Source organism: Acinonyx jubatus, chromosome E4, assembly GCF_027475565.1.
Source record: "Acinonyx jubatus isolate Ajub_Pintada_27869175 chromosome E4, VMU_Ajub_asm_v1.0, whole genome shotgun sequence".
NCBI classification, from domain to species: Eukaryota; Metazoa; Chordata; class Mammalia; order Carnivora; family Felidae; genus Acinonyx; species Acinonyx jubatus.
In genome coordinates, this window is record NC_069395.1 from 27055590 (window position 1) to 27081063 (window position 25474).

The following is a 25474-nucleotide window of genomic DNA, read 5'->3' on the forward strand; positions in this document are numbered from 1 at the left end:
CAGGCATAAAAGGGCAGACAGAAAACTGGACCAGAAAAAGGTCTTGCAAGGTGTCGTGTGCAGCTGGCCCTGTGCTAGACTTCAGACCCTGGACTGCAAGGCCGCGATTGATCCACTTTAATCCCCCATATTCAGATAGCACTACAATTCTAACAAGCGCTCCTACATCCTGTTCCGCCCTTGTGTCTTTGAATCTCACCCCACAACACCGTCAGTGTTCCATTCCCCTCCACCCCCGGGAGGTGACATGGGAGAAGTCTGTTGGTCAAGCAGTGCCGATGACAGGTAGATGATTTTCCTTTTGTGCAAACAAGAGAAGCCACTGGGGCCTGGGCCTCCGCCCTGACAGGGCCGGGTGAGAGAGGAAGTGGGTCACAATGGATACAAGGAGTTCCTGTGTTTTGCAGCAGGGGTGAAGCAATGCATTTGGCTGGTCAGTCTCTACTGGATTGAGAGCTCTCCAACGGGAAAGACACAAAAGGCAGAGGAGGGGTTGGTCACTGGCACGTCTGGCCTACACTACCTGGTCCCCCAGCTCTCTTGCTGTCAAATTCATACCCAGGCACCTCCAGATGCTCTGGGAGATGGTGAGCAATATCACAGGTGATCTCTAGGGCCTTATGTTCCATTTGAAATGCGATACATAAACATGGGGTGCCTAGGAGCTCTGCCGGTTAAGCGTCCCCCTTCTGCTCAGGTCATGATCTCATGGGTTCGAGCCTCATGTCGGGCTCTGTGCTGATGGCTCGGAGCCTGCAGCCTGCTTTGGATTCTGTGTCTTCCTCTCTCTCCGCCCCTCCCCTGCTCATGCTCTGTCTCTCTCTCTCAAAAATGAATAAACATTAAAAAAAAAATGTGTAGGAGTGAGATTCCACTCCAAAAAATATAAGAATATTTTTTGACTATCTGCACTGTGAACTGGGGCTTGGTGTAGAAGTCCCTCGAATCCAGAAGACCAGGACACTGGTGACCTGGGTGTCACTGGGTGACAGGAAGAATTAGAAGTCCTGGGTCCAGTTTTGCCTTCATTTTTCTTGTTGTTTCTCCTCTGTTTATTCAGCCAGTCCTGGGTTTGAGCTCAACTCTGCCTCTTACCCGTAGGAATTAGAGTCCAGGGCAACGGGGCCTTTGCCCTGAGGTTCCTGGGGTGACCCACATTGTAGGCCTTGACCCGTCCTCTGGGGTGGAGAGCTTCTGGACATTTCATTTGTGCAATGACCCCCTTTGTTCTGACCCAACAGAAGTCCCTGCCCTGCTCTGCCGAGGAAGCCTTCCTGGGCCTGTCACTGTTTACAGACTCTCAGAAAGGCAGGTGTTGGGAGGAAGCTGCCGCTTGCGGTCGGTTCTCCCCAGATACAGGAGCGCCCGGCCCCCCCTAGGCCGGCTGCCATTGGCTAACAGGAGGCCAAAACAGACTCCTCTCCCGCCTGCAGCCACCCAGCCAGCAAACAAAGAGCGCACAGGAAACACCTGGAGGAGAGGGCAGCTGGCAAGGGGACCTCCGCAGGAAAGAAGAAAGGGTTTGCAGGAGGAATTAGGCTGGTGAGGAGCTGTGGGTGGGCGCCCGGGGCTTAATTGCATTTCTCTTGGCCCCCCCGCCAGCTGCTGAGACCTAGTCGCTGAGTTGCTCAAATGCACCATCCCTGGCACCCTCCCTCCGGGCCTCCAGTAAAGGGATCATCCCTTCCTGTGCCAGCTTTCCTAGCACAAGGGCACAAATACCCGTAAAGAAAAGACTGCTCAGAGGGCTTTCCCTCTGCCCCTCTCCTCCCTTCTGTGGCCCTCCTCATTCTCAGCCAGAGAGTCTGATCCTCTTTGGAGCAAGTAAACTTACTAATTTATTTACTTATTTAAGTTTATTTATTTTGAGAGAGAGCAAGAGAGAGAGCTTGCACCTGTGAGCGGGGCGGGGGCAGACAGAGAGAGGGAGAGACAGAATCCCAAGCAGGCTCTGCGCTGTCAGATCTCACGGCGATCTCACAAACCAGGAGATCATGACCTGAGCCAAGATCAAGAACCCGATGCTTAACCGACTGAGCCGCCCAGGCGCCCCTAGACGATGTAAATTTAAACCCAATGTCCAGGAGTGAAGACAGAATCCTTAACCAAGGTAGCTGCCCATGTTATGTCAAAGTCTATTCCGAAGAGAAGTCTCCATTTATTTCCAAACTTATTTATCTAGATCTACATCCACATCTGCTTACTTGTCATTTAGTACTTCAAGTGGTTGTGGTTCTGGGTGGAACAGACTTGACTGAGGAGAGTCAATGACACCCTACCATCAGCATCCGCCCAAGAGCATGTCTGGGGGTGCATAAACCATGTGCTGGAAACTTTGTATGTATGTAGCAGCAGCAGCCCACAGGGCTCCCTCACCCCCTCTTAGGAAACCCCCCGATAGGGCACTTTCCTTTCTGGGTCTGGAGTGGGAAGATTGGAAGGGGGCCATGAGAGGAGGGCACTTGCCCCACAGCCTCCTGCGGGTACAACACAGTTTACTCAACCACAGCTTTTCATTCAACAGCCAGCGTACTCACATCAGACTGTCGCACGCCAAGTCGTGGGCAGCACACGAGGGTGTAAAAAACAGAAGGCAAGGGATCCTTCTATGGAGGCGTGTGTGGTAATCGTGGGAGAGGGGACGCGAGCTTGCAGAGCCTCCAGACATCGACCAAAAGTGACACGTGAAGATGTGCTGACTGTGTGTGTTATGAACACGTAAACAGTGATAAATGATGTGTATACATCATTTAAGAGGCGCTGGAATAAGGCATGTCATATGAGGGGGTAAGCAGTTTTAAACCATATGTACAAACATTGAAAAGCCTTGAGGTCAGAATGTTTTTAAAGAACGCAAGTGGAATTATTCAGGGAAGGCATCCTGAGGAGGCAACAGGGGAAGGAAAAAGCGTGGACTCTGGAGACAGACACGTCCAGATTTTAAATCTGTTTCCACCACCTCCCCCTCCAGTCACTGGTGCTTTGCTTCCTTCATCTACGAGCTTGAGGCGACCATTTCTCAGAGTGTGCTCATGGAGATTGTGCGAGAGAGGCTGTGTGTAAGGCAGCAGGCAGAGTGCCTGGCCACATTGGTGTTTGGCACCCAGTAGGTGCTCGTGTCCTAGAAGAAAGCATGTCAAAATACTTTGACAAGGGGTTTGGGGCCATGATAATTGGCAGAGTAGGGAGTCTTGCAGATGTGGTCATGGCGGCAAGGAAAAGTGAACAGGAGAGAGTTGTGAAGGTGGGGTATCCTGGCACGGTTAGGCCATTGCACAGGGAGTCTGGGGTTGGAAAGTTCGGGAGCGCCTTGTATTCCCATCTTAGACATTCAGAATGGCCAGGAGAGGCAGCAGGAAAGGAATGGCCTGATGAAAACGAAGTTTGTGGTTGCCCAGGCTGCTGGCCAGCCTGGGTAGGGAGGCAGATAGAAGGCTGTTGTGTGTTATTTCCATACGATGGAGCAGGACCAGGGCTATGCACTGGCCTAAATGGAAAAGAAGAATCAGGGATTTCCCCTGTCCTGTATGGAAATGGAAATAGAATGGTGAGAGGTGATTTAGCACAAGTGACTCATTTTACGGATGAGAAAACTGAGGCTCAGGAGGGAGGAGGGACTAGTCTAGGTACTAGGTACTAGTTATTGTCAGACCGGAAGCTAGGGCTCCTACTTCCCAACTCCTAAGCCCATGGGTGTTTCTACCACCAGGCTGCTGACCTCCAGAGTAGACATTGGGAAGGATTTCTGTGGACAGGATCACAGACAGAGAGTCTATTTTCTCTCTCCAGCTACCTTGGTCAGAATTCCTTCCGCACACGTAGCCCAGCCTTCTCTCCAGGTGTGATTACCGTCTGGGTAAACCCATTTAGGGAGTTAATTGATAACTAAGGTTCCCCCACATTATGATTTAAAATGTGTCCACCCCTCTGTAAGTAACATTTACGTTTCAATAGCAGGTGCTTAAAGACCTAAGAGCCTGTAAGATTCAAAGGACTGTTTTCTTAAGAAGGTGCAATCACGGGGCACCTGGGTGGCTCAGTCAGTTAAACGTCAGACTCTTGATTTTGGCTGAGGTCATGATCTCATGGGTCATGAGCTCACGGGTTGTGGGTTCGAGTCCGTGTCGGGCTCCGTCAGGCTCCGCACCGACAGCTCCCTTTCTCTCTGCCCTTCCCCTGCTTGTTCTCTCTCTCTCTCTCTCTCTCTCTCTCTCTCAAAATAAATAAGTAGCTTTAAAAAGAAAAAAAAAGGTGCAGTCACAGGTTAGCTCTTCTGAGCTGGGACCCCTCACTGGCAAACCCTGAATGAACTTGATTTTTTTTTTCTTCTACTCCTTACCTAAATTCCTTTCATCTATTGGCCTCTACTCTTGGCAACTTCGAGACCCATCTGTTCGGCCAATATTCACTAACACCTATTCAACACCAAACACTGCTCAGGTAAAGTCCCTGGCTTACATTCTACTGTAAATTCAGCGTTATAAGGATGGGTGCCTGGGCGGCTCAGTTAGTTGAGCATCTGACTCTTGATTTCAGCTCCCATCATGATCTCATGGTTTGTGGGTTTGAGCCCTGCGTCGGGCTCTGTGCTGACAGTGCAGAGCCTGATTGGGATTCTCTCCCTGCCCTCACTCTCAAAATAAATTTAAAAACAAAATCCTTGTTTAAAAAAAAAAAATCGGGGTTATAAGGACTAGGACAGAAGAAAAGACTGAGTAACATGGGAAGGAACAGTGTCACTGCAAAGCTGGAAGAGAAGGTCTGAATCTTGAGAGACCAGAGTTAACCAGACAAAAGTGGGTAGGCAGGTGGGGGCAGAGCATTGAGCAAGGGCCCAGAGGCTGCAGTCCCAGGCATGAGTTAATGGGCACCGGTTGAGGGTGGGCAAGTTGCCTCTAGTATAATCCTTGGAGGGGAAGCACAGGCCCCAAGCGTGCTCACTGTCCTGTTGGGAACATACTGGGATGTGCCTTCGAGAGATCCCAGCCGTGGTGACAGTGTGCCATTGATGTCCTCAATGCAGAGCCTCACTCCGAGTATGGAAGTGGGGTCAGAAAACCCTACACCCCCATTTCCAGGTGGTCCAAGGCGCATCATAAGTCACAAACTGGAAGCCTATGCAAATAAGTACTTAAAAGCAGTTTACCCCTTAAAAAAAAAATTAGTGGCCGTCGTTAGAATTTAGGGAGATGTGAAATAGAAGTCTATATTTCAGGTTTCTCTTGAGAAAATCACAGTATCTGATATCACTGGTCTCACAGGAGGACAGTGGACTGGCGCTAAGGAACAGGGTCTTTTTCAGACAAAGCCTGAGCTCACTCCCCAAGTTCACCACAGCCTCTGTGTGGCTGTCCTTCTTCACTGACAGCCTGGCCCTACCTTGGCTCCTCTGGTGCTCACCGAACTCTAAACGGCCCCTCCCTGCTGGTGCTGGTAAATAAAGGAGCCCCAACCTGCCCGGCTATAACCTCCTCTTATCTGATGTGCCCCTGGGAAGCCTGTCGGGTCTGCTGGACAAGGGGTGAATAAGGCCTGCCCTTGCTTATGGGAACAGGGGTGGGGACTAGTAGACCCACTTCAGCTGGGAGCAAAATGACTTGGAGCCGGTGGGCCCCCAGGGAACGGGGCCCCCCTCGAAGCCGGGGAAAGGACAGGCAACACATCTGGGCAAGGCTTGTTTGTACAAGATCATTATCCAGGGCCCTGGTAGCCTCTTAAACTGAGTTCAAATGTTTTTCATACCAGCTCTGCAAAGAAGTGGTGCAGAGAAAAAGCCAGAACTCTCCAGAACTCACCAGGCTTGCCCTTCCCAGCTTCCCCATTTCTCTCTCTTCCTGGAAGGGAGAACGTGATTCCGCATGATTCCACAGGTGGGCAGGAAGGAGGTAAGCAAGGTTGTTATTGGAAAATCCGTTCCCCACCCACTCTGCCTGTGAATGGGCACATAGCCCAGTTTGGTATTAATTTACAAGCAGACCATGGAGCCAAGAGGTCAAAGCTCCCCTCCAGCCAATGAGATCGGATGTCTGGCGGGCACATGGTACATTTCAGCCAGAACGGCCAAGATCAGACATGAGTGCATTCATTCATTCTGCAAGTACCTACAGAGTACCTACTACAGGCTAGGTGATGCCGGGAAGGGCTCTTTGAACTGTGAAGAATTTTTCTTGGTTTTGTTTTGATTTGATTTTAAGTAGGCTCCACACCCAACACGGGGCTTGAACTCATGACTCTGAGATCAGGAGTCACATGCTCTACTGACTGAGCCAGCCAGGTGCCCCTGGACTGTAAAGACTTTTAAGCAAAGGATTGAAAATCATCTTTCAATGGGGAGGCTGAAGGCTGCTTGGATGTTCTTCGCTGCGGCCATTCTCGGAGGCACTAGTGGGACTAATACTTAAATAATGGTTTCCTCCCAGTTACCAGAATGTCAGTGTCCTTATTCAGCTCAGGACCAATTCAGATTAACTTCTACTTAAAACTACAATTTTCATTTGTTGCATACTTAAATATGCAAAGCGCTATGCCAAGTGGTTTAGATCTCATTTCAACCTCCTTAACATTTTCAGATGGGTTCTATTCTTTTTTTTTTTAATTAATTTATTTATTGTGCGAGAGAGAGAGAGAGAGAGAGAGAGAGAGAGAAAATGAATCCCGAGCAGGCTCCATGCTGTCAGCTGCAGAGCCCAGTTCGGGGCGTGATCTCACAAACCATGAGATCCTGACCTGAGCTGAAATCAAGAGTCAGAGCTTAACTGAGTGAGCCACCAGGTGCTCCAAGATGGGTTGTATTCTTAGTCCCATTTTACAAATGGGGAAATGAGGCCTGGTTGAAGTAACTTGTTCCAGAGTGCACACAGGAAGTAGGTGGGAGAGAGGAGATCAGACCCCCGGGGAAGCCTAACTCCGGGGCCTGCCTGAGCTGCTAACCTGTTTGCAGCCCTGCCCCACTGGGCTTGGAAATGGAAACTTTACCCAGCAGGAGTCGGACTCAAGCAAGGGAAGACTATTTACTTCACTTCCCAACCCAAATGACCTTCCAGTTCAACTAATTGAAGATAATGATAATAATTGTCCTAATTTGCCCTCCAGTGACTGCCAGGATAATGGAGATGATTTAGAATCAAAAGCTGAAGAAAGGAACAGATGTCATTTCATCCAACTCCCTCATTTCTGAGACAGGAAAATTGAGGGGCTTGGCCAAACTCCCACAGCTGGTTAGGAAGGACCTGGGCTACAACCCATATATTCTCCCTCCCAGCCCAGAACTTCTACTGCATCCTGCTTTGCTGGGCCTCAGTGCCAGTACTGGCCTGGAAGCCAGGAGTCCTCGCTATCTGTGCTCCCGGAAGGCCACTATGGGGCCGATGTCAGACTCACAGAGGAGCGTTTCTTCCCCCTGGGCTTGCTGGTTGAAACATCAAGGTCTCCCCCACCCAAACCTCCTTATCAGGAACAGGGATGGGCTCTTAATCTGTAGCTCCCAGGCCACGTCTACACTCTCTGGACAGCGTGTTATCATCCAGAAATAGCTGACGGAGCCCAGGTCTCCCCGGCTGGCGCAGTGTACCAAGTGGGGAAGCTGGGAGCAGAATGGACCAACCACCCAATGCCCGGTCCCGGGACACATGAAAACCACCAGCTGCTACTCAAACTGTTCCTGCCTACAGCCCCTGTACCCCCAGCTGGCCAAGGGGTAGTCCCCACCACTACTGAAATTGGCCAGATCTAAAGTAAGCAACACAGAACACTCCCATGTAAATTGAGGGACTGTTTTTCTACCAGGAGCCGAGAACAATCCCCAAATCAATCTGCTATGCGGCCGTCTCCCCCGCTCGGAGATAGAGGTGGGTGATGATGGCCCCTTGGCCTCCGATAACCCTCCCTTTCAGGCTTTTTACTAAACAATAAGAAAACCAAGGAGTGGAGCCTCTTAGGAAATAAGAAGGTAGGTGCTGGTAAGAATAGCACACCAGGAAGGGCAAAAATTCAACCCTAACTCCATCCTTACATCCCAAAAGGCGGGTCCTTACAAATGAGTGCCTAGGACATTTGTGCTAGAAGCTACAAATGAAAACGGGGCCATTCCTTCAAATGACCTCTTGACACAAGTGTCCCTGTAACTAATTCTGTTTGTGATACAGATGAGCCGGCTTCCCGCAACCCCATTTCCGGCCTCCGCTACCCTCCCAAACGCACCACACACAGCCTCTCTGGCCTACCGACCACCTAGGACACCCAGGTCAAATCGCATGTTTGTTCATGAGGGTCATGGAGGCATGAAATGAAGCGTGTACATTGGTGAGGGGTGGTTCTGTTCATGAATCAATGTGTTTAGAATGTGGTTTAAGTGCAGCCCACCTCTGGCCAAGAAGAAAACTAGCCCAGGTCAGTGATGTACTTGTGACCTCAGCGGAAATTGCTGAGACAGCAGGTGGGGGGGTGGGGTGCGGAAGCCTGTGTCAAAACCTCATGGACCAAACCCAAGAGTCGGGGATGATAAAGATTGTTCTTATTTCCTCACATATATCCTATCCATACAAAGGGAGTAATAAATTGGTAACCTTTGGCTCTCAAATCTTTGCTGTTGGGAGTAGCTGCTCTTTAGCTAACTGGTAGCCTTGGCTGTCCATTATACATTCAGTTCCAGGGCCCAGATCCTGAGGCCCAACTGCTCTTGTCTAATAAGAACGGTGGGTCCTGGGGCACCTGGGTCCTTCGTCAAATGTCCGATTTCTTGATTTGGGCTCAAGTCATGATCTCGCGGCTGGTGAGGTGGAGCCCCGCGTCAGGCTCTGGGCTGACAGCTCAGAGTCTGGAGCCTGCTTCGGATTCTGTGTCTCCCTCTCTCTACCCCTCCCCTGCTCGCACTCTGTCTCTCTCTCAAAAATAAACTTAAAAAAAAAAAAAAAAATGGTGGGTACCAAATGGCAGTCCCAGAGATGACAAGAGAGCCTGTGCCGGGAACTTTCCAACAATTCTGCCCCGGCCTGGCAAGGGGTTCCATGCCCCCTTCTCACCATCTCAGTCTGAGACTCAGGCTGTGAGCCTTAATCATTGGTCATGTGTTCAATGCCTCGCACTGACTGACAGTACATGCTTGCTGAACAAACAAACAAGGGAACACAGCTGAGGCCTAGGGAGGGCAGGATGCGTGAGACCTGGCTAAAGAGTGCTCAGTCTAGAACCCCGTCCCGTCCAGCATTTTCACGGGGAAGTGAGAATGCACACTAAGGAATGAGGTAAGGAATACTTCTTGGCTCTCTGTCACATAACGAGATTTTTCTTTTACACCAGCCACCTGCTATAGGTCTTCTGAGTGTAACTGAAGAGAAATACCATGAGACACCAAGAAAAGGATTTGCATCTGAAGAAAACGCTTAGTGAGTTGAGGATGTTGGCTTCTCTACACCACACGGCTTCATCTGCTACATTTTTATTAAAGTAACCAAAAAAAAAAAAAAGAAAGAAAGAAAAAAGAAGCGCGTACATTTGTCCATAAAGCTGTACATCCTTCCATATAAAAACACTATTATACAATTAGTAACCTTTGTCTTTTCTGTCAGAATAGCTTACCAACGTGCTACTATTATTTCTTTTTACTTAATAGGAGAGACAGGCCTGCTCAACAGTCCAGCTCTGGGTGTTTTGCTGTTTTTTAAAGTGAACATTAAAAAAAAAAAATAAGAAAGAGAGGGAGAGAGAGAAGAGAGAAAAGATTAAGCAGGAGACCATGAGGCTGCTTCTTTTTTAAAAAGGCAGGGATCTGTTTGCAGACAGGATGTAACAATGCCACGTCCAGTGATTCACAGCTTTGTCTCAACCCACAGGCCAGAAAATGAGCTCTTGGGTCTGTGGGTCTGAAGTTAGCTTTAAAGCAATAAAGGCTGGAAGCAGGGTCTGGGAAGGCAGCTTGGAGTCTAGAGTTGAAAAGGAGGCAGGACTGGCAGGACTGGGTAGGGACAGTGTTTGGTAAATAGCACCTTTGAATCAGAAGTGAGTGGTTAAGAAATTCAGGGAAGGGGACTGGCTGTGGAGTGGGGGACCCTCGGGCAGGGAAGAAAGTTTCCTCACTAAGGGGCGACAGCCTGGTGGGCTGGACAGGAGGGTAGCCAGGTAGACTGGATGCTCTAGCTACGTCCTTCTAAAGTGATTTTGAGATTAGGAAAATCAGAGCCTTCGGAGGACCCCCTCACTAATGTCACTGAAAAACCGAAGGAAGGCGATTTCTTCCCAGTATAGATTTCCACTGGCTCCGACCCAGCACGGTAAATATTGCACAAGTCTACAGACAAATCTGGGTTGTACTGAGAGACAGCAACTTCCCCACAGGTGCTCTGAGCACCAGGGAGAAAATAATGCCCAGGATTTTGGCTTTTAGTGTCAGCCCTACAAGAATACCAAGTAGTCCTGCAGAACTCGGGGAGTTCTCCCATTCAGCCAAGGAATACCTGCGAGGCCGACCAGCCAGCCAGAGTCCCGAGGACGGAGGGATAGTTCCCGAAGCCCTCCAGGGCACCAGGAGGTTCTGAGAGCTGGGTCTCCTTCAGACTCTCCTGGGACCCAGGAGGCCATATTGCACAATGAGTCGAGAGCTCTTGTTCTGGAAAACTGGGTAGCTCCATGACCCAACCAGAAGGGGAGAAGAACGGGAGAGTCAGGGAGGAGTGTTGTGCTTTTAAAAAGAAGGCAGTAGTAAAGAACCTAGAGTTCCCTGTAGCTTTTGAGCCAGCTCTTGAAGGGATAGTGGCAGCAGCAGCAGCATCAGGATGTTCCTGTGATTCCAGAGAGAAGGGTTTTGGCCAAAAAACCCCAAAAAACAAACAAACAAAAACAAAACAAAAAAACACATCCCCAGTGGATACTCTTTGGGTCCCAAAATTCCATTGCAAGTCACCCCCAACTTAATCACCACGTATACTCACACACAGAGCAGCACACAGCAAAGCAAAGGTTTCGTGCAGAGTTCCCTTCAGCCCCAACCCCGATAACCTCGAACTCCTGCCTTACTCCCCCGACCCCCACAAAACAAAAAGCTTTTGTTTCCTGGCTGGGAAGCAACATCTACCAGGCCCCTGAGCATAGAATCAGAAACAAGTCATGATTTCAAGAAAAGCTGCTTAGGGCAGAAGCAATCAGGAGAGGACTTTTCACTCTCTGCCCTGGATCTCATCAGAAACATGAAAGACGATTAGGCAACATAGTATAACTTAAGTCCAGGCTTGAATGCCCCTGAGTAAGAGAGGGGCCAGGGGATACAGGTGTCCCGTTCAGGAGAGGGAGAGGTTTGAGCTCAGCCCCTCTTTCTCCCCGCAAGGCAGATCCTGACCTCTCTTTCACAGTTGCTAACCTTGCTTGCTCCCTCCCCCATCTTCTTGGGGTGCCAGCCAAGCTTCTCCCACCTCACCTCAAGCCAGCACCCCACCCACCCCCGCTTCCGTACTCCCCCCTCCCGTAGGCAGACACGCTGGTTCCCGGACTCAAGCGCACAACAGTTCTCTCCGAAGGCACCTGGGGAGGCCACTTCCAAGCAGCTCCCTTTAAGGATTTTTCTTTAAAAAAAATCTTTTGGTTTTTTTTTTTTTCTCCCCTTTTCTTAAAAAAAATAATATATATATATGTATATATATATAAATAGCTCTTCATTTAAAATACAGTTCCCCAGGTTGAGGTATGCAGCGGCCTGTTGTCACGACAGAATGAGTACAGTAGAGTGCCTGGTGGGGCTGGTGGGGGATCTAACTGGAGACCGCCATCACGTAGTTCTTCGAGGGGCTGCTCCGGCCCAGCATCATTTGGTTCTTGCAGGTGAGGAGCCCATAGGAGGCTGCCACCGGGGCCTCCTCGTACAAGACGCAGATGGAGCCATCCTCCCCAATGCGGTAGGACACCTCGTAGGGGTCCACCCACAGGGTCAGCTCACTGGGCAGCAGCTGGTGCAGCTGGGGCTGGCTGAGTCCGATCTGGCTGGCCACCTTGCTGATGATGGGATCCATCTTGTGGTTGATTCGGATGCAGCGGTAGCCGGAGCCCTTGGACGGCTTCTCAGGAAACCAGTGGTGTTTGTAGTGCTCTGTGGAGACGGAACAAGAGGGAGATGCCCTGGTTAGAGCAGCTGGGCTGTGGGGGACGGGGATGAAGGGACAGGAGGAGAGGCAGGAACCCAGAGATTTTAAGTAAGCAATGTAGTTTCTCATGAGTTCCAGGACCTTCCTGAGACCCTCCTGTCGCTGTAGCAGAGATAATTGTATGGAATCTGGAACCCCCCTCCCCCCCACTAGGAGGAGGATGTGTCTGTGTGTTGGGAGGGAGTCCCATAGCTCTGAGGCAGTCCCAAGTAGCCAGTGCTTTTGGCACACCCCAGTTTAAGGAGGAGGGGTGAGACTGGGGAGGGCATGTCCAGACAGGGCCTCTGGAGACCTACTGGCTGAAGTTGGAGGCCAGGAAGGCTGCCACCATTGTCAGATCCACAGCGACTCATTGTGTCCCCCACTCTGGGCCCTAGAGGCTCCCTCTGCCTCCTTCAAAAGCCAGAGCCCCTGAGCAGCGGCTAAGGGAGTCGAAATCGGGTTGGTTTTGATGAAACATATGTTGCTCCACAGAAGGCAGGATCTGTGTGGGCACGTTTGGAGATGGCTATCGCTGCCCAACACGGTCGGCCAACCGGCTGGAAAACAGCTGGGAGATAAGTCTGGTAGCGGCTGCTTATCTCTTATCCACCTCCCGTTTCACACCGCCCCCGCCCCCAACACACAAGCCAGCAGAGCGCAGTTACGACCTACAAGGCTTTCTCGGGACCATAATGGGTGGCAGATGGCTAAGGGGGGCCAAGCATACAAAGGGGGCCGGGATTCCAACTTCGAACGAATCAACGATCGGCTCGGGCACAGAGCAGCCCCGCACTGCCGGAAGAACCACGGCCGAGACTCCCAAGTTGTTAAGAAGGCTCAATTGCGCCTTCTTCTCCCATAATGACCCCTTGGCTGGCCAGGCTGGGTCGTCCGTGGCGCCCTGGAGAGTCTCAGTAAGGGCAACGAGCTCGCGCTCAGGCCCGCAGGTGCCTCCTCTCCCGGGGCAAAAGCCGCGACTCGGCTCACACTCCAGGGCCAGGGTCTGCGCCTTCGAACGCGCCCGACCGGAGCGGACACGGACCGAGACCCGAGCGCAGACCCAGGGGACTGCGGGGACTGCGGGTTGCCCCGGGGGCTGGAGGAAACCGAGTCCCGGAGCTGCTCGTGAGCGGAGCCCTGCTCTGGGAGCAGACGAAAACGACCAAGGCAGGAAGGGGAGCCGAGCCCCAGCGGCAGGGGTCGACGGACGCCAGGATCCTCGGCGTGTGCTCACCTGTTAGTGCCTCCTGGAGAGCGCCGCTGAAAACCTTTAGTCTCTGCTCGCTCACGCAGCCCCGGGTCCTCAGGAGGCTGGAGAGGAAGCCCACGGCGGCGGCGATCTCCGGAAGCATGTCTGTTCTCTTCCCGGTCCAGCGGGCCTGGCTCATGTCTTGCTCGGCTCAGGAGGCGGTGGCAGCGGCGGGGAGCAGCGAGAGGGAAGTGTCCGGTGGGACGTGCCGCTTCTCAAGCTTCCTCTGTGCGCTTGGCCGCTGCTCGGGCTCTGCGGGGACTTTACCCGGGACGCGCCTTTCATACTATTCCGAGAGGCGGGGGAGCCCGCGCCAGCGCCCATTGGCTACTGCCAGCGGATGGGGGCGTGGCCTGACGCCCGCCTGGCCCCGCCCCGCGCGCTCCCGGGGCCGCGAGGCCGCTAGCCCCTGCCCCCGCCCCCGCCTCCGCCCCCGCCGCCTCCCCTGCGCTGAGGTCATCGCCCGCTGACGTCAGTGCTGGGAACCTGAGCCGGGCTTGCGGGCCGAGGGAGGCGCCGGGAGAAAAGGGGAGCCGGGGAGGGGCGAAGCCTCTGGGCGGAGGAGTGCTGCGTCCAGGTCGCGGCCAGAATGCCTGGACCTCCTCTCCTCTCCGCCGGTCTTCCAGATTTAGGTCACCGGCCACCTCCTCCAAGAAGCCTCCGCTGATAACACCTCTCTCTCCCACGCGGCCCCTTTTCTGGCTCCCACATTTTCCAACGCCCACGGTCAGAACCAATCACTCGGAAGCTTTGTCACCTTTTAACCGCTTTGCCCTGTTTGTTAAATAGGTTTCTCTCGGCTCTTCGGAAATGTGGACCAAGTCTTGTATTTACTCAGGCAATAATCCCGTCTCCCCCAAACATGTTCTGCCCTTCCTCTGCACCGATGCCTTTTCTCTTGCCTGCTAGCATCCAAGTCTTACCTGTTTGAGGGGGAAGGGTGGGAGCAGTGTTGCAAGACTTTTCTGTCCCCGCAAGTTATTTTTCTAGTCTCGCCTTCCTTTGAATGCCAAAATTTTTGAATAAGTGGTCTGCTCTCAACTGCACACATTTTCCTGGCCACTCCCTTTTCCTCCTCCTCCCCTCTTCCCCCAGCCCTCCCTCATGTCCTTCCTCCTTGTGGATTGAAGCTTTTGTAAACATGGGCTCTTGCGGGAAAGAACCCAGCCTCAGTGTCCGAGATCCACATGCAGGACCGTCAGGACCTGACCCGGTCACAGGCGCTGGGCAGATGTCCACTGGATGGGCAGAGAACTTCGAACCCACATCCCGGAGTCTGGCATACGTGGGTGCCCCATATATATTTGTTAAATGAGTCAAACCCAGTGGCCTCTGTAAATTCTCACTTTCCTTGGACTCTGGGCCCTGCTGACCACCTCAGGAAGCAGTTTCTCCTCCTTTCCAGGGGCACCTGGCACCAGGCTTCTCAGCCTCCTTCCCCTGCTGTGTCCGCCTGGACCCCTTCTTGCCCCTGTTCCCTCTCTGTGGCCCTTCCCTCCTCTCCCTGTTCTCTCCACTTGCCTTCCTCACAGAAACCCTATTCATGTCATCCACTCTGCTCACTTTTTCACAACTGACTTTCGAATCTGCATAGTCTTGTCCTGGTGTCCTTTCATCCTGCTGCTCCCCCCACCTGCTCTCTCCGGCCCCGTGGGTGTCCAGCCACCAGCTCAGTGTCAGTCTAAGCCCACGGTCTTTTCCAGCTCCCTTCCTGATGTCCATGGCTGTCAGAGATGCCTTCCCTTCCCCAGGCACTCCGCCCTGAAAACTCACACTCACTTCTGACTTCTTGTACTTGGCTCCTCAGATCTGGCCCCAAGACCAGTTGCTTCTTCGTATCTAGATGACTGCAGTAGACTTGTCAAACGCCATCCCCAAATGACCCTTCCTGCTGTTGGTAGAGCTGCATTCCAACAGGTCTGCATTCACTTGCTCTTTAGCTCAGATCATTCTGAGGCACCCTCCACCCCCATTCGTCTGGACTCCTTTGCCTAATGTTAAGATCTTTCAGAATTTGGCCCCATCCACCTTTTTAGGTTTCTGCCACTTTGTGCTCTAGGCTCATCCTCCTTGCTGTTGTCTAAGCATCAGGCTCTGCAGCCCAGAGCCCCCAGCATTTTGCCCGTGATCCCCAGCCCTGCCTGTAACATAGCCCCCGTTCCAGGTGTGCCTGAATGTGCCGGGCTCTGCTGCACTGTGGCTCATGCCATTCTGCCCTGGACACCTCGCTGCCTCCTTTTCACCTCTCCCAAACCCCCACACTCCCAAAGGCCCAGTTGAAGCTTGGTCTTCCACTCTCAAAACCCACACCGACCATTCTCCCACTACAGAATTAATGTTATCCATACCATTTATGTGGCACTCATAATCTGTGGTTTGGTGTTATTAGGGGTATTTTTAGAGGTTGACATCTTATCTCCACAACCGTCTGCAGGCTGCTTGAAAACAGGTTACTATACTCATTTGTCCTACATTTGTCCAGGGCAGTTTAGATTTCAAATATTCTACTCCAGTGCTTCATATGGCCCATGAAGACGCACTGGAACACATCTCTTTAGATGGCCCCTTCGCCAGCTCCTCCCCGAAGCTGGATGAGGCCCAATGAAACCCTCACCTCTGCTTGCTGAGAGGAAAACGCTGTGTTACAGAAAACAGGGCTGGGAATGGAAACAGGATCACCTCTGCTGCAACATCTAGACAGACCAGGTGTCGCCCAGGCCAGAACTGTCCAAGGTCCACCGCCAAGGAAGGCAGGGGAACGGGTCAAAGTATAGACAGGGTGGTTCGGCACCTGAATCTGAAAATACTTAACATCTTCCTGGGTGTGTCTTCGACAGGGGCTGGGTGTCCTGGGCCTTGCTTTTATCTAGAACTGGTGCAAAAAAAAAAAAGTATTTTGACAGACTGCCTGTTTTTGTTTCGTTTTGTTGTTTTGGGTTTTTTTTTTTTTTTGTTTTTTTTGTTTGTTTGTTTGTTTGTTTGTTTTTTGTTTTTTGCCTTAGGAAGGAGAACTCTGTCCTTGTGTAGATTTTTGTATCACTCACCAAGTCACACAGCTAGTTCTCAACAGAGCCAGGACCAGATCTGTTGACTTCAAATATGGTGCGCTTTTCATTGGCCCATGGAGCCCCTGGGCGGTTGTTACAGGGGAATGGTCCCCAGTTCCGTGGTCAGTTCCCCTGACTTCCCTGCCCGGTTCCCCTGACTTCCTTGGTGGTGGACCTTGGACAGTTCTGGCCTGGGCGACACCTGATCTCTCTAGTGCTGTCATTCCAGAGGACGGTGCGACAACATGAAGCGAACTGTTCTGCATTGCTCAGGATGTGTCTTCGCCTCCTTGTTGGTGATGACGTACCTCGTGTAGGGCATCGGTAAGAACCAGAAGACACTCCCCTGACTTTTTTAGTCTCTTTTCTTTCTACTCACAAGCCTAGAGAGAGGAGGCTGAGGTATCCCACATTCAAAGTTTCCGAGTCACTGTGCAGTGTAGTTGTGACCAACTGAGGATTTGGATTCTCACTCAGTTTCCTTTTTTTTTTTTTCAGTGTATTTATTTATTTTGAGAGAGAGGGAGTAGGAGGGGGAGAGGGGCAGATGGAGAGAGAGAGAGAGAGAGAGAGAGAGAGAGAGAGAGAGAATCCCAAGAAGGCTTCACGCTCAGCGAGGAACCCGAGGAGGGGTTTGCTTCCACAAACCACGGGATCATGACCTGAGCCGAAACCAAGAGTTGGACGCTTAACAACTGAACCACTCAGCCACCCAGGCACCCCCTCGATCAGCTTCTTATCAGGGCAAATACATTACAGTAGTCCAATTTTTTTTTTTGAAATTTCCAAAGCTGCCCTTCAGTTGCTAGGACCAGGATCCTTACGAGCTCAAAAGTCCAGATTTCACTTCTTCCCTTTGCATGTTGCCTGCTGCCTCTCTTTCCTTGGCATGGTCCAGGTGTAATTTGAGCATCAGGATAAAGGCAGCGGGTCCCTCCCTCCCCCCTCTCCTCTTCTTCCTCCTCTTCATCTTCATTCATTTCTTTCCTCTCCGCCCAAGGGCCTCGGGTTGAATTTTGAACATGAAATGTCCTGGTACACTGTGCTAACCTGTGACGCCACCCATTGCCAAGTGGGCAGGTAGTGGTGGGGGTGGGGGCGGACCTCAGTCTATGCCTCATCTGGACCAGAAACTTCGGTGCCATGTGATCCCGACCCACTGACTCCCCTGGTCCTGGATGCCCACTTGCACGGGGCACCTATGTGACTTACTGTAGAGTGACAGACAGCATCCCACCCCGCCCTGCTCAGATCAAATCCCCCCCTCCCCCCCCCCCCCCAGGACGGGGTCCCTCTCCTCAGGCCTCAGCTTGTCTGGGGGGGGTCCTGACAGGCCTTGCTCTCTACTCATTCCCCAGTCAGGAACAGCCAGATCGTTGTTGAGGACTCTTGTCTTTCCCAGTGTCCTGTTAGGCCTTCAAGGCCTTGGCTTGATTGCCAAGGTTACCTCTCAGTTTCCTGACCCCACGTGGAACTCTGAGGTTGAGCAAAGCCGATCTGCTGGCAGAGGCTGGGCTGAGGTATTCTAGGGGGATGACATCAGCTCACTCCCACCCCGTGCAGCGTGTAGTTCTTATAGGTGTGTGTGTGTGTGTGTGTGTGTGTGTGTGTGTGTCAGTGTGGATAGGGAGGGCAGCATAACTATTTGAATGAGTATATACTTCAGTGTGTCGTGTGCTCTGATGCTTGAGGGTAGGAGGGAATACAGATACGTGTTCGTAGATGTTCAAATGCACTTATGATAATATATATATTGAGGAACGTCACTTCGTGAAGTGTGGATGTTTTGGTGGAGTGTGTGTTTTGGCGGGGAGAGTATATTTGGCGGGGTAGGTCTGAGCGTGGCTGGTACAGATGCTAATTTGATCTTTCCTCTCTTCAAGCTTCATTGGTGACAGCCCCGCTCTGCTGCCCAGAGCCGATAAGAAACACCACCCAGGGAGGACGAGACGCCTCTTCCTCACTTCCTAATCAGGGCGCAAATACTGCCAAACATATTCACAACCGTCTGCAATGTCGCTGGGTAATGTCCAGACGTCTTTTAGGGTCCCCTGCCATCTTCTCACAAAGTTATCTCTCAAGAGCAGCTCAAGGCCGGCCAGTCTGGGGGTTATTCTTTACAATGAGAAGCGGGCGACAAAGACAGAAGAAAATGACATTGTCCTTCAAACCTGTTAACAAAGCCTGCGTGAAAGCGAGGGTGTCAGCCCTTTTCAAATGGTCTGCCTTGAAACCCCTTCCCCCAGCCCAAAGTGAACCGAGAACAGGAACGGAAATAGATAATGCAAAGGTGATCAGGGTTGAGGGTTAAGTGGAAAACTACCCACCTGGACTGAAGGAAGTCTTGGTAAGATATAAGTGTGCGAAGGGCTTCCTAATCTCCAGGCCTGGACAATTTCCAAGTCCCTGAGGACAGTTTCTGAGGACCCCTGGAGGGATGGAGAAGAGTCGGAAAGCTAAAAAAGTAACCCTTCCTCCACTTGCTCTGAAGCTCCGAGCAAAAAGATTTGATTGTACAAAAGGCACCCACCTAAATTAGGCAACCTAGTAACTTCCTGATAGGAAGATAAGCATCTAGGACGTGCCAACAAGATGCCTGCTCCGGTCAGGACTCAGACGCTCTGAGGTGCGGGACATCTTTACAGGGAGGGCGGAGCTGGCCACCGGAGGTGGTGGGGTGAAGGCCGCAGGCTCCTTCCCCAAGTGGCATCTGGAAAGTATCAGAACCTCAGCGGCTGCTTCATGACTTCTAGGTGATGAACAGAAATAGCCATGGCAGGTGCGGGTTCCATTTGCTGCCACGAAGCTGGGAGCCCACTAGACTTGCAGTGGCAAAAACACCCAGGGCCTCTCTAAGCCCTGAGCACACCCACAGGTGAGCTGGGGGGCTGGGAGGCTCATGTTCCCCACAGCACAGTCCCTGGTTTTTTCCCCATTTGCTCAACTCTCTCTCCCAAATGCCACCTGTATAGCTTAAAAGCCACAACCTGGAAGCCCCTGAGGTGGAGCTGACCACAGATATATTGTCTGGCCTGCATAGCGTTTAAGTATTTTAAAAATTAGGTGTTGGGGCACCTGAGGGGCTCAGGCGATTAAGCATCTGACTTCAGCTCAGGTCGTGATCTCGCGGTCCGTGGGTTCGAGCCCTGCGTCAGGCTCTGTGCTGACAGCTCAGAGCCTGGAGCCTGCTTCGGATTCTGTGTCTCCCTCTCTCTCTCTCTGCCCCTCCCTCCCTCATGCTCCATCTCTCTCTGTCTCTCAGAAATAAGTAAAAATGTTTTAAAAAGTTAAAAAAATTAGTTGTCAACATTTAACTGGTCGGAAGCGTCCTATTTTTTAAAACCCTCGAATTATGATTTCTCTTTAAAAACCTGAATATGTGAACACTGGTCCCACGTTCCTGCTCAGCGCCGACTTGGCATCTAAGCTAGGGAGTGTGTCCCCCGGGTTCCCAGGGCCCCTACCGCTCTGTGCCGCGTCCCTGCAGAGGCCGCACGGTGGTGACCGTTTATCGAGGAGATACAATTTTAAAAATTATACCGCCTCCTGATACAGAAGAAATCCCAAACCGTCATCTCTAACCCCAACTTTACAACGGAACTCCCAACAACTGTTTTTTCCTGTTGAGAACCCGGCATCTTTGAAATATTTTTCTGGTATTTTAATCTCAACATGTAACAAATCAAGAAACTTCTCTCTTTTCTCCCCCCCACCTTCTTTTTTTTCTCTTAATGGCATTACTATTTCTCCCTAGTCAGCAGACCTCTTTACCCCTACCCCTGAGAATCAGTTGCCAAGGCTTAGAAAGTCTCCATCAGCAATGTCTTTCCTGTTTTCACCCCTTGCTGTGGGCATTGCCCTCCCTCCCCCAGTCCTTCTGTCCCCCCCAGACCATTGCCATAGCTTAGTGCTGGTATTTTGCCTGCCTTCCAGGCTCCCCTCACTTCAACCCTTGCTGAAGACTGCTTGCCAAACTAATTTTCCTTGAATAATATCATGTCATTTGGGGGCTTTAAAAACCTTCGATGGTTTCCCAATCCCTACAGAATTAATTAAAAACCTCTCATCAGGCATTCAAGTCCCTAGACCATGAGACTTCCTAGGACCGTCATTCAAATCACCCGGGGAACTTGGTAAAAATTCAGATGAAGCAGCCTCTCCCTCAGATTCCGATTCAGTGGTTCAATGAGGGGTCCGGGCATCTGGTCACGAGAACTCAGTGGCAATGATGCAGCGGCTTGTGGCCCTGTCGCAGAGCACAAGCCCACACTTATCCAATGTATCTGCTCAGACACCAAGAGCTGCTTTATCCCTGTGTATCCCCGGCAGTGACCCCCTCCCCAACCAGCCTCCCTAGCACCTGCTTCACAATTGTTGGCTGAGCTGAATGGGTGGGGAGCAGGCCCCTTGCAAAGGCTGAAAGCCAGGCCTTTATCCCCAGCCAGATTTCTGAAGGCCGCCCCCTGCCACCTCAGAGAGACTTCAATAACCAGAGGCCTTGCTTAGAGGCGCAAACAGTGGTCCCTTCTGAACATGAGACTTCTTTGATCTCAAGATATGAAACTCATTGGGACGTACTTGGTTTTTTCGTTTTGTTTTGTTTTTGCTTTTGTTTTTAAGTAAGCTCTATGCTCCGCATGGGGCTTGAACTCACGACCCTGAGATCAAGAGTGGCATACTCCACCAACTGAGCCAGCCAGGCGCCCTTAGACATACTCGCTTTTGTTGGCCAGCCTGCACGCTAATCCCGTATCTGCCACCCACAAGCTTATGACAAGGCAAATATTTGATCTCTCTTATCCCCAACTTTCTCATCTTTAAAATGGGGACAGAGTTCTTCACGGAGTTATTGGGCGCTTTGCCCCGTGCCTACATATCCCAGATACTCAGGAAACTGTAGTTCCTGTTATGGTCAGAAGCAGGGTTTCCAAAAAATCATCTACACAAAATATTTCATCCTTCAGATGAAGAAAAGGAGGCCACAAGATGGGGAAAGATGCCCAAAGTCTCGAAGTAACTTCATGGACCAGACCCTGAATGTCCCACGCAGTCTGTGCTCTTTCCAGTTTCCAGACTCCCATCTTGTGACACACGCTTCCTTCATTCAGGCATTCATTTATTCACTCACTCAGGGAGTATTCGTCAGGTACCCCCTGGGCGCTAGGCTCTGGAGATTCAGGGGAGTGTTGAAGGCTGACAGCAGGACATGGTCACTAGGCAACATGGAGTTTGGAGAGTGAGAGCCCAGGCCCAGAGTGAGTTCAGCTGCTCAAGCAGATGCTGAAGCTTCCTGGGGGGGGGGGGGGGGGGCGGGGGGGGTGCATAGCAGGGGTTTGGGGTAAAGAGAAAAGCTGGGAGGCTTGCAGGGGCAAGATCTTAGGTCAATGAGGCGTGAGCAGGAAGGCAAAGTTGATGTTCCAGGGGGACAGAGCAGACCTCAGAGAAGGGCATGGGGAGCAGTGGCCCCGAGTGGGGAGGACTCTGCCCCATTGCATGAGCCTGAGGGGTGTGGGGTGTGACGCAGAGATAAACTCCCCCGAGGGGGCCTTCGAGGTATAGCTGGCTTCGGTTAAGGTCAGGAGGTAGGGAAAGTGCTCGGAGGGGTTGAGGCTATGGGGGAACCTGCTGGACGGAAGAGGGCCTGATGAAGGGGTCTGGAGGGGAGGCTGTGGGAGGCAGATTGTCGGAGAGGGAGAGCACGTATGTAGCGGGGTGTGGATGACAGTGTCTGCCTTCCGGACAGCGACCAGTGCAAGGAGAAGGAGTGAAAATATAATCCTGACAGGGCCTTGGGAGAAAAGCGAACTGAGGGCCCCAGGAGAGCCAGGCTCAGCCAGGAGGCCGGAGACCCAGAGTGCTGGGCAGAGCAGGGATCTGCCACTTCTGCTCTGGGCGTGGGGTGGGGGTGGGGTCAACTGGGAGACTGCAGGGTGACCTCTGGGTGAAGCCTCAGGTCCTTGGACCCGGGCCCCTAGGACCCGCTTTGCGCTCCCCAAACTCACCTCTTCCCCACCCCTCCATCATTCTGCATCATGCTGGCTCCTGCAGACTCGCTCTCACTCTCCTCCCTCCAGGAGAGAGCTGGAAAGCATGATTAATTCATCAGACTCGCAACTGATGTGATGGTATGCCAGGCCCCGTGGAGGGAGGGAATCTGCTCCCCCAAAGACAGCTATCCCCTTGAGGGTTGCTTCCCAGCTGCTGCGCCCTACTGACCCACTAACATCCACGGGCAAAGGGATGCTCTGGTTTCCTTCCTTCCTTTGCCAGCCTGGCCTGTGGTAGGGGAAAGGCAAGGCAAGGCAGGATGGTTGAGGGTGTATGAGAGCGAGGGAGCAAAGAAGAGGGGAGGCAGGAGCTGGGGGGGGGGGGGTTGGGGGGGGGTGAAAGGGAGCTGCGGACAGATGGCCAGACCAGTATTTGCCTGGAAAGGTCCCCAGTGGTGTGTGTTTGCTTCTGTGACTCCCTAAGCGTATCACCAGAGCAAAAGGATGGAAACTATCTGTTAAAAGTCTATTATCCTGGAGCCTCCCCCCCCGCCCAAGAATGTGACCTCCCACACCTCCACCCTCTGGGTCTTCTCCAATGGTACTAGAAGGTGTGACTGAAAGTGCCGGAAACTCATCAGGGGAACACACGGACTTGGAGGCAGCCGCAGATCTGAAGCTGAATTTATTGCCTCTTTCCCAAACTTAGAGGGCAGACACGTTGTAAACCCTCCTCATCCTCACTCCTGGGGGCCCGGGATCAACCTCCTTCATCTCCAGACAGCAAACAAGAGGAGAGGCCCCGAGACTGCTAGAGCTTTCGCAGATGTTGTTTGGGCAGAACCATAATGGGGCTGGGCCTCCCGGGGCTGCCGAGTGTCTGGGGCAGGCAGGAAGCTGGCATCACAGCTGGGACAGCCAGAGACAGCCCCCCACCCTCCCTGGGGTGGGGCCTCAAATGTGGAGAAAGACAGACTCGGGAAAGAGGGACACACAGAAGAATCTGAAGGAGAGCGTCCCTCCTCCAGCCCCCTGGCTCCAGGCCCAAGGTGTTTGTGAAGCGCACTGTGGCTCAGATCCAGGGGAGGCTGAGCGTTTGATCCATATGGTTCAGGGGAAGAGGCCTGATGGCCAGACTGGGAGTCCGGGCCCTGAGCCTTAGTTTGCATATCTGTAACAAGAGAGTGTGGCCCTGGAGATCCACCCTCTCTCTTCCCTAATCTGTGATCTATGCTCGGCATTGATGACTCCTGGGGGCCCCGGAGATTATGTGATCACCAGCCACATTGCAGATCTCCTGATTCGATGACAGATATCCAGGAGGCCTCCTTCCTGAGCTGATGCCCTACATCCAGTTAGGGGCCAAGCCCTGCCAATCATCCTTTTGAAATATCTTCTACTCAGCACCACTAACGCTCCCTGCCATCGGATCTCACCTAAACAATCCTGATTTCCTACACGGTCTCTCTTGCCTGGAGTATGCCCCTTCACGCCCTTTCCTCAGTCTATCCTCTGTTGTAAGAGCTCCTTCTAACCACAGGTTTATCTTCTCTTTCTCCTGCTTGGCAACCTTTGAAGGCTCTTTACAGGAAGTTCAAATTCATTGTTGGGCCTTCAAGGCCTTTATAATCTGGGCCAGTCTCTAAGCTCAACTAACCTGATTCTCTGTTTCTTAAACATACACTTGTCCTTGGAAACCACTGTGTCTTTGTTCACATTATGCGCTCAGCCTAGAATTCTCTTTGTCCACTTCTTTGCCCATCAAAAAGGCTACTCGCTCCTTCAAGGCCTGTTACCTCCTTTGTGAAGCTTTCCTGGATTCACCACAACCTCCAACTCTCCATTGCCATTAGTCACTTCCTTCTCTGTCTGTGACTCCATAGCTCATATGCTGGTGTTGCGGTTCATTGCGTAGCCCTGTGCCACTGGGGCCCCTTGAAGGCAGGGTCTGGCTTCTACCTTTGTACTTCAGTGCCTGGCACACACCTTGGTCCTCAGCACATAGTAGGGACTCAGTGAATCTGGTTGAATTCATATCTCCATGCAAGTGATGTAGAAAGAGAGAAAACGTTATTCTTCCCATATTAGTGAAGGAAAACATAAGCACAGATAGAGTGATGGACATGTCAGAAAAGGCACTAAAAGGCGGAGGTGGGCCTGGGGAAGGATGGGAAAGGATTCTAAATCTTACTGTATCCACCCCCAGCACTAAGAGTAAATTGGTGGGGAGGAGTCTCTCTGCAGATTAAGAACGGGTGGTCTTAGCTGCTTAGTAGATCAGCCTTGTTCTGATGACTGACCCCAATGTTCATAATTAAACTTCTGAACTAGCTTGTAATTTATTTATTCAAGTGTGGTGGTTAGAGCACGTACCTTGGATCCACACTTCCCGGACTCAAATTCTAGCTGTGCAATCTTAAGCAAGTTATTAAACCTCTCTGTGCTTAGTTGTTTCTTTTTCTCCCTCTCCTTCTCCTTCTTCTTATTTAATTTCTTTATCTATAATATGAGGCTAACAGTGGCTCTTACTTCATAGAGCTGTTGCATTAAATGAGTTTACAGTACTTAGATTAGTGCCTGGCACATAATAGTGGCCAGTACATATTAACTATTATCACTTATAATTTACATTTTGCTTCCTTCCAAGAAGAATTTGAGACAGCTTAAAATATTGAGCCACATATAAAAGAAGACAATTATATGTATATGCTTATATTATGTTAAAGATCAGAAACCAGTCCTCAGTCCTCTGAGTCATACAAATGGCTGCAGGTGGTTTTTGCTGCCTCCCTCCAGCGCTGGAGTTGTAGGCAGGGAGGTGGGTCCCCTGGCAGAAGCTCCTGAGGTGAGTGGAGAGAGAAATGCTAGGAGATAGGACTAAGAGGGTTTTGAGAAGGGGGAGCCCCCAGATCTGAGCAGGATGATGATCTCAGCGGGAATGGGTAAGCACCTAGCCAGATAACAACTCCCTGCCCCCCACGTTCTGAATTCAAAGAAGAATCTATAGTAAGCAAGCATCCTTATGTAAAAATATGTAGAAGTCCAGGAAGGCCACCACCCCTGTCCAGCCTGGCCCGGCTT

General features: G+C 51.6%; 1 protein-coding gene and 1 long non-coding RNA gene across 3 annotated transcripts; one reads left to right on the forward strand and one right to left on the reverse strand.

Moving 5' to 3' along the window:
- Window positions 1-1006: 1006 nt before the first annotated feature.
- On the forward strand, window positions 1007-11609 carry LOC113603897 (uncharacterized). 2 transcript variants are annotated; one of them, XR_008293035.1, is made up of 3 exons: window positions 1011-1542; window positions 5746-5885; window positions 9298-11609. It is a non-coding gene; the product is annotated as an uncharacterized LOC113603897 (long non-coding RNA). The 2 variants fall into 2 exon arrangements; XR_003425669.2 differs by having other exon boundaries at window positions 1007-5885.
- BTG2 (BTG anti-proliferation factor 2) lies at window positions 9454-13630 on the reverse strand. The gene is made up of 2 exons (XM_027074761.2): window positions 13345-13630; window positions 9454-12073 (listed from the first exon to the last, which is right to left on the reverse strand). The coding sequence occupies exons 1-2, from the start codon at window positions 13496-13498 to the stop codon at window positions 11739-11741; spliced, it is 489 nt and encodes a 162-aa protein (XP_026930562.1). The 5' UTR covers window positions 13499-13630; the 3' UTR covers window positions 9454-11738.
- Between the last annotated feature and the right edge of the window lie 11844 nt (window positions 13631-25474).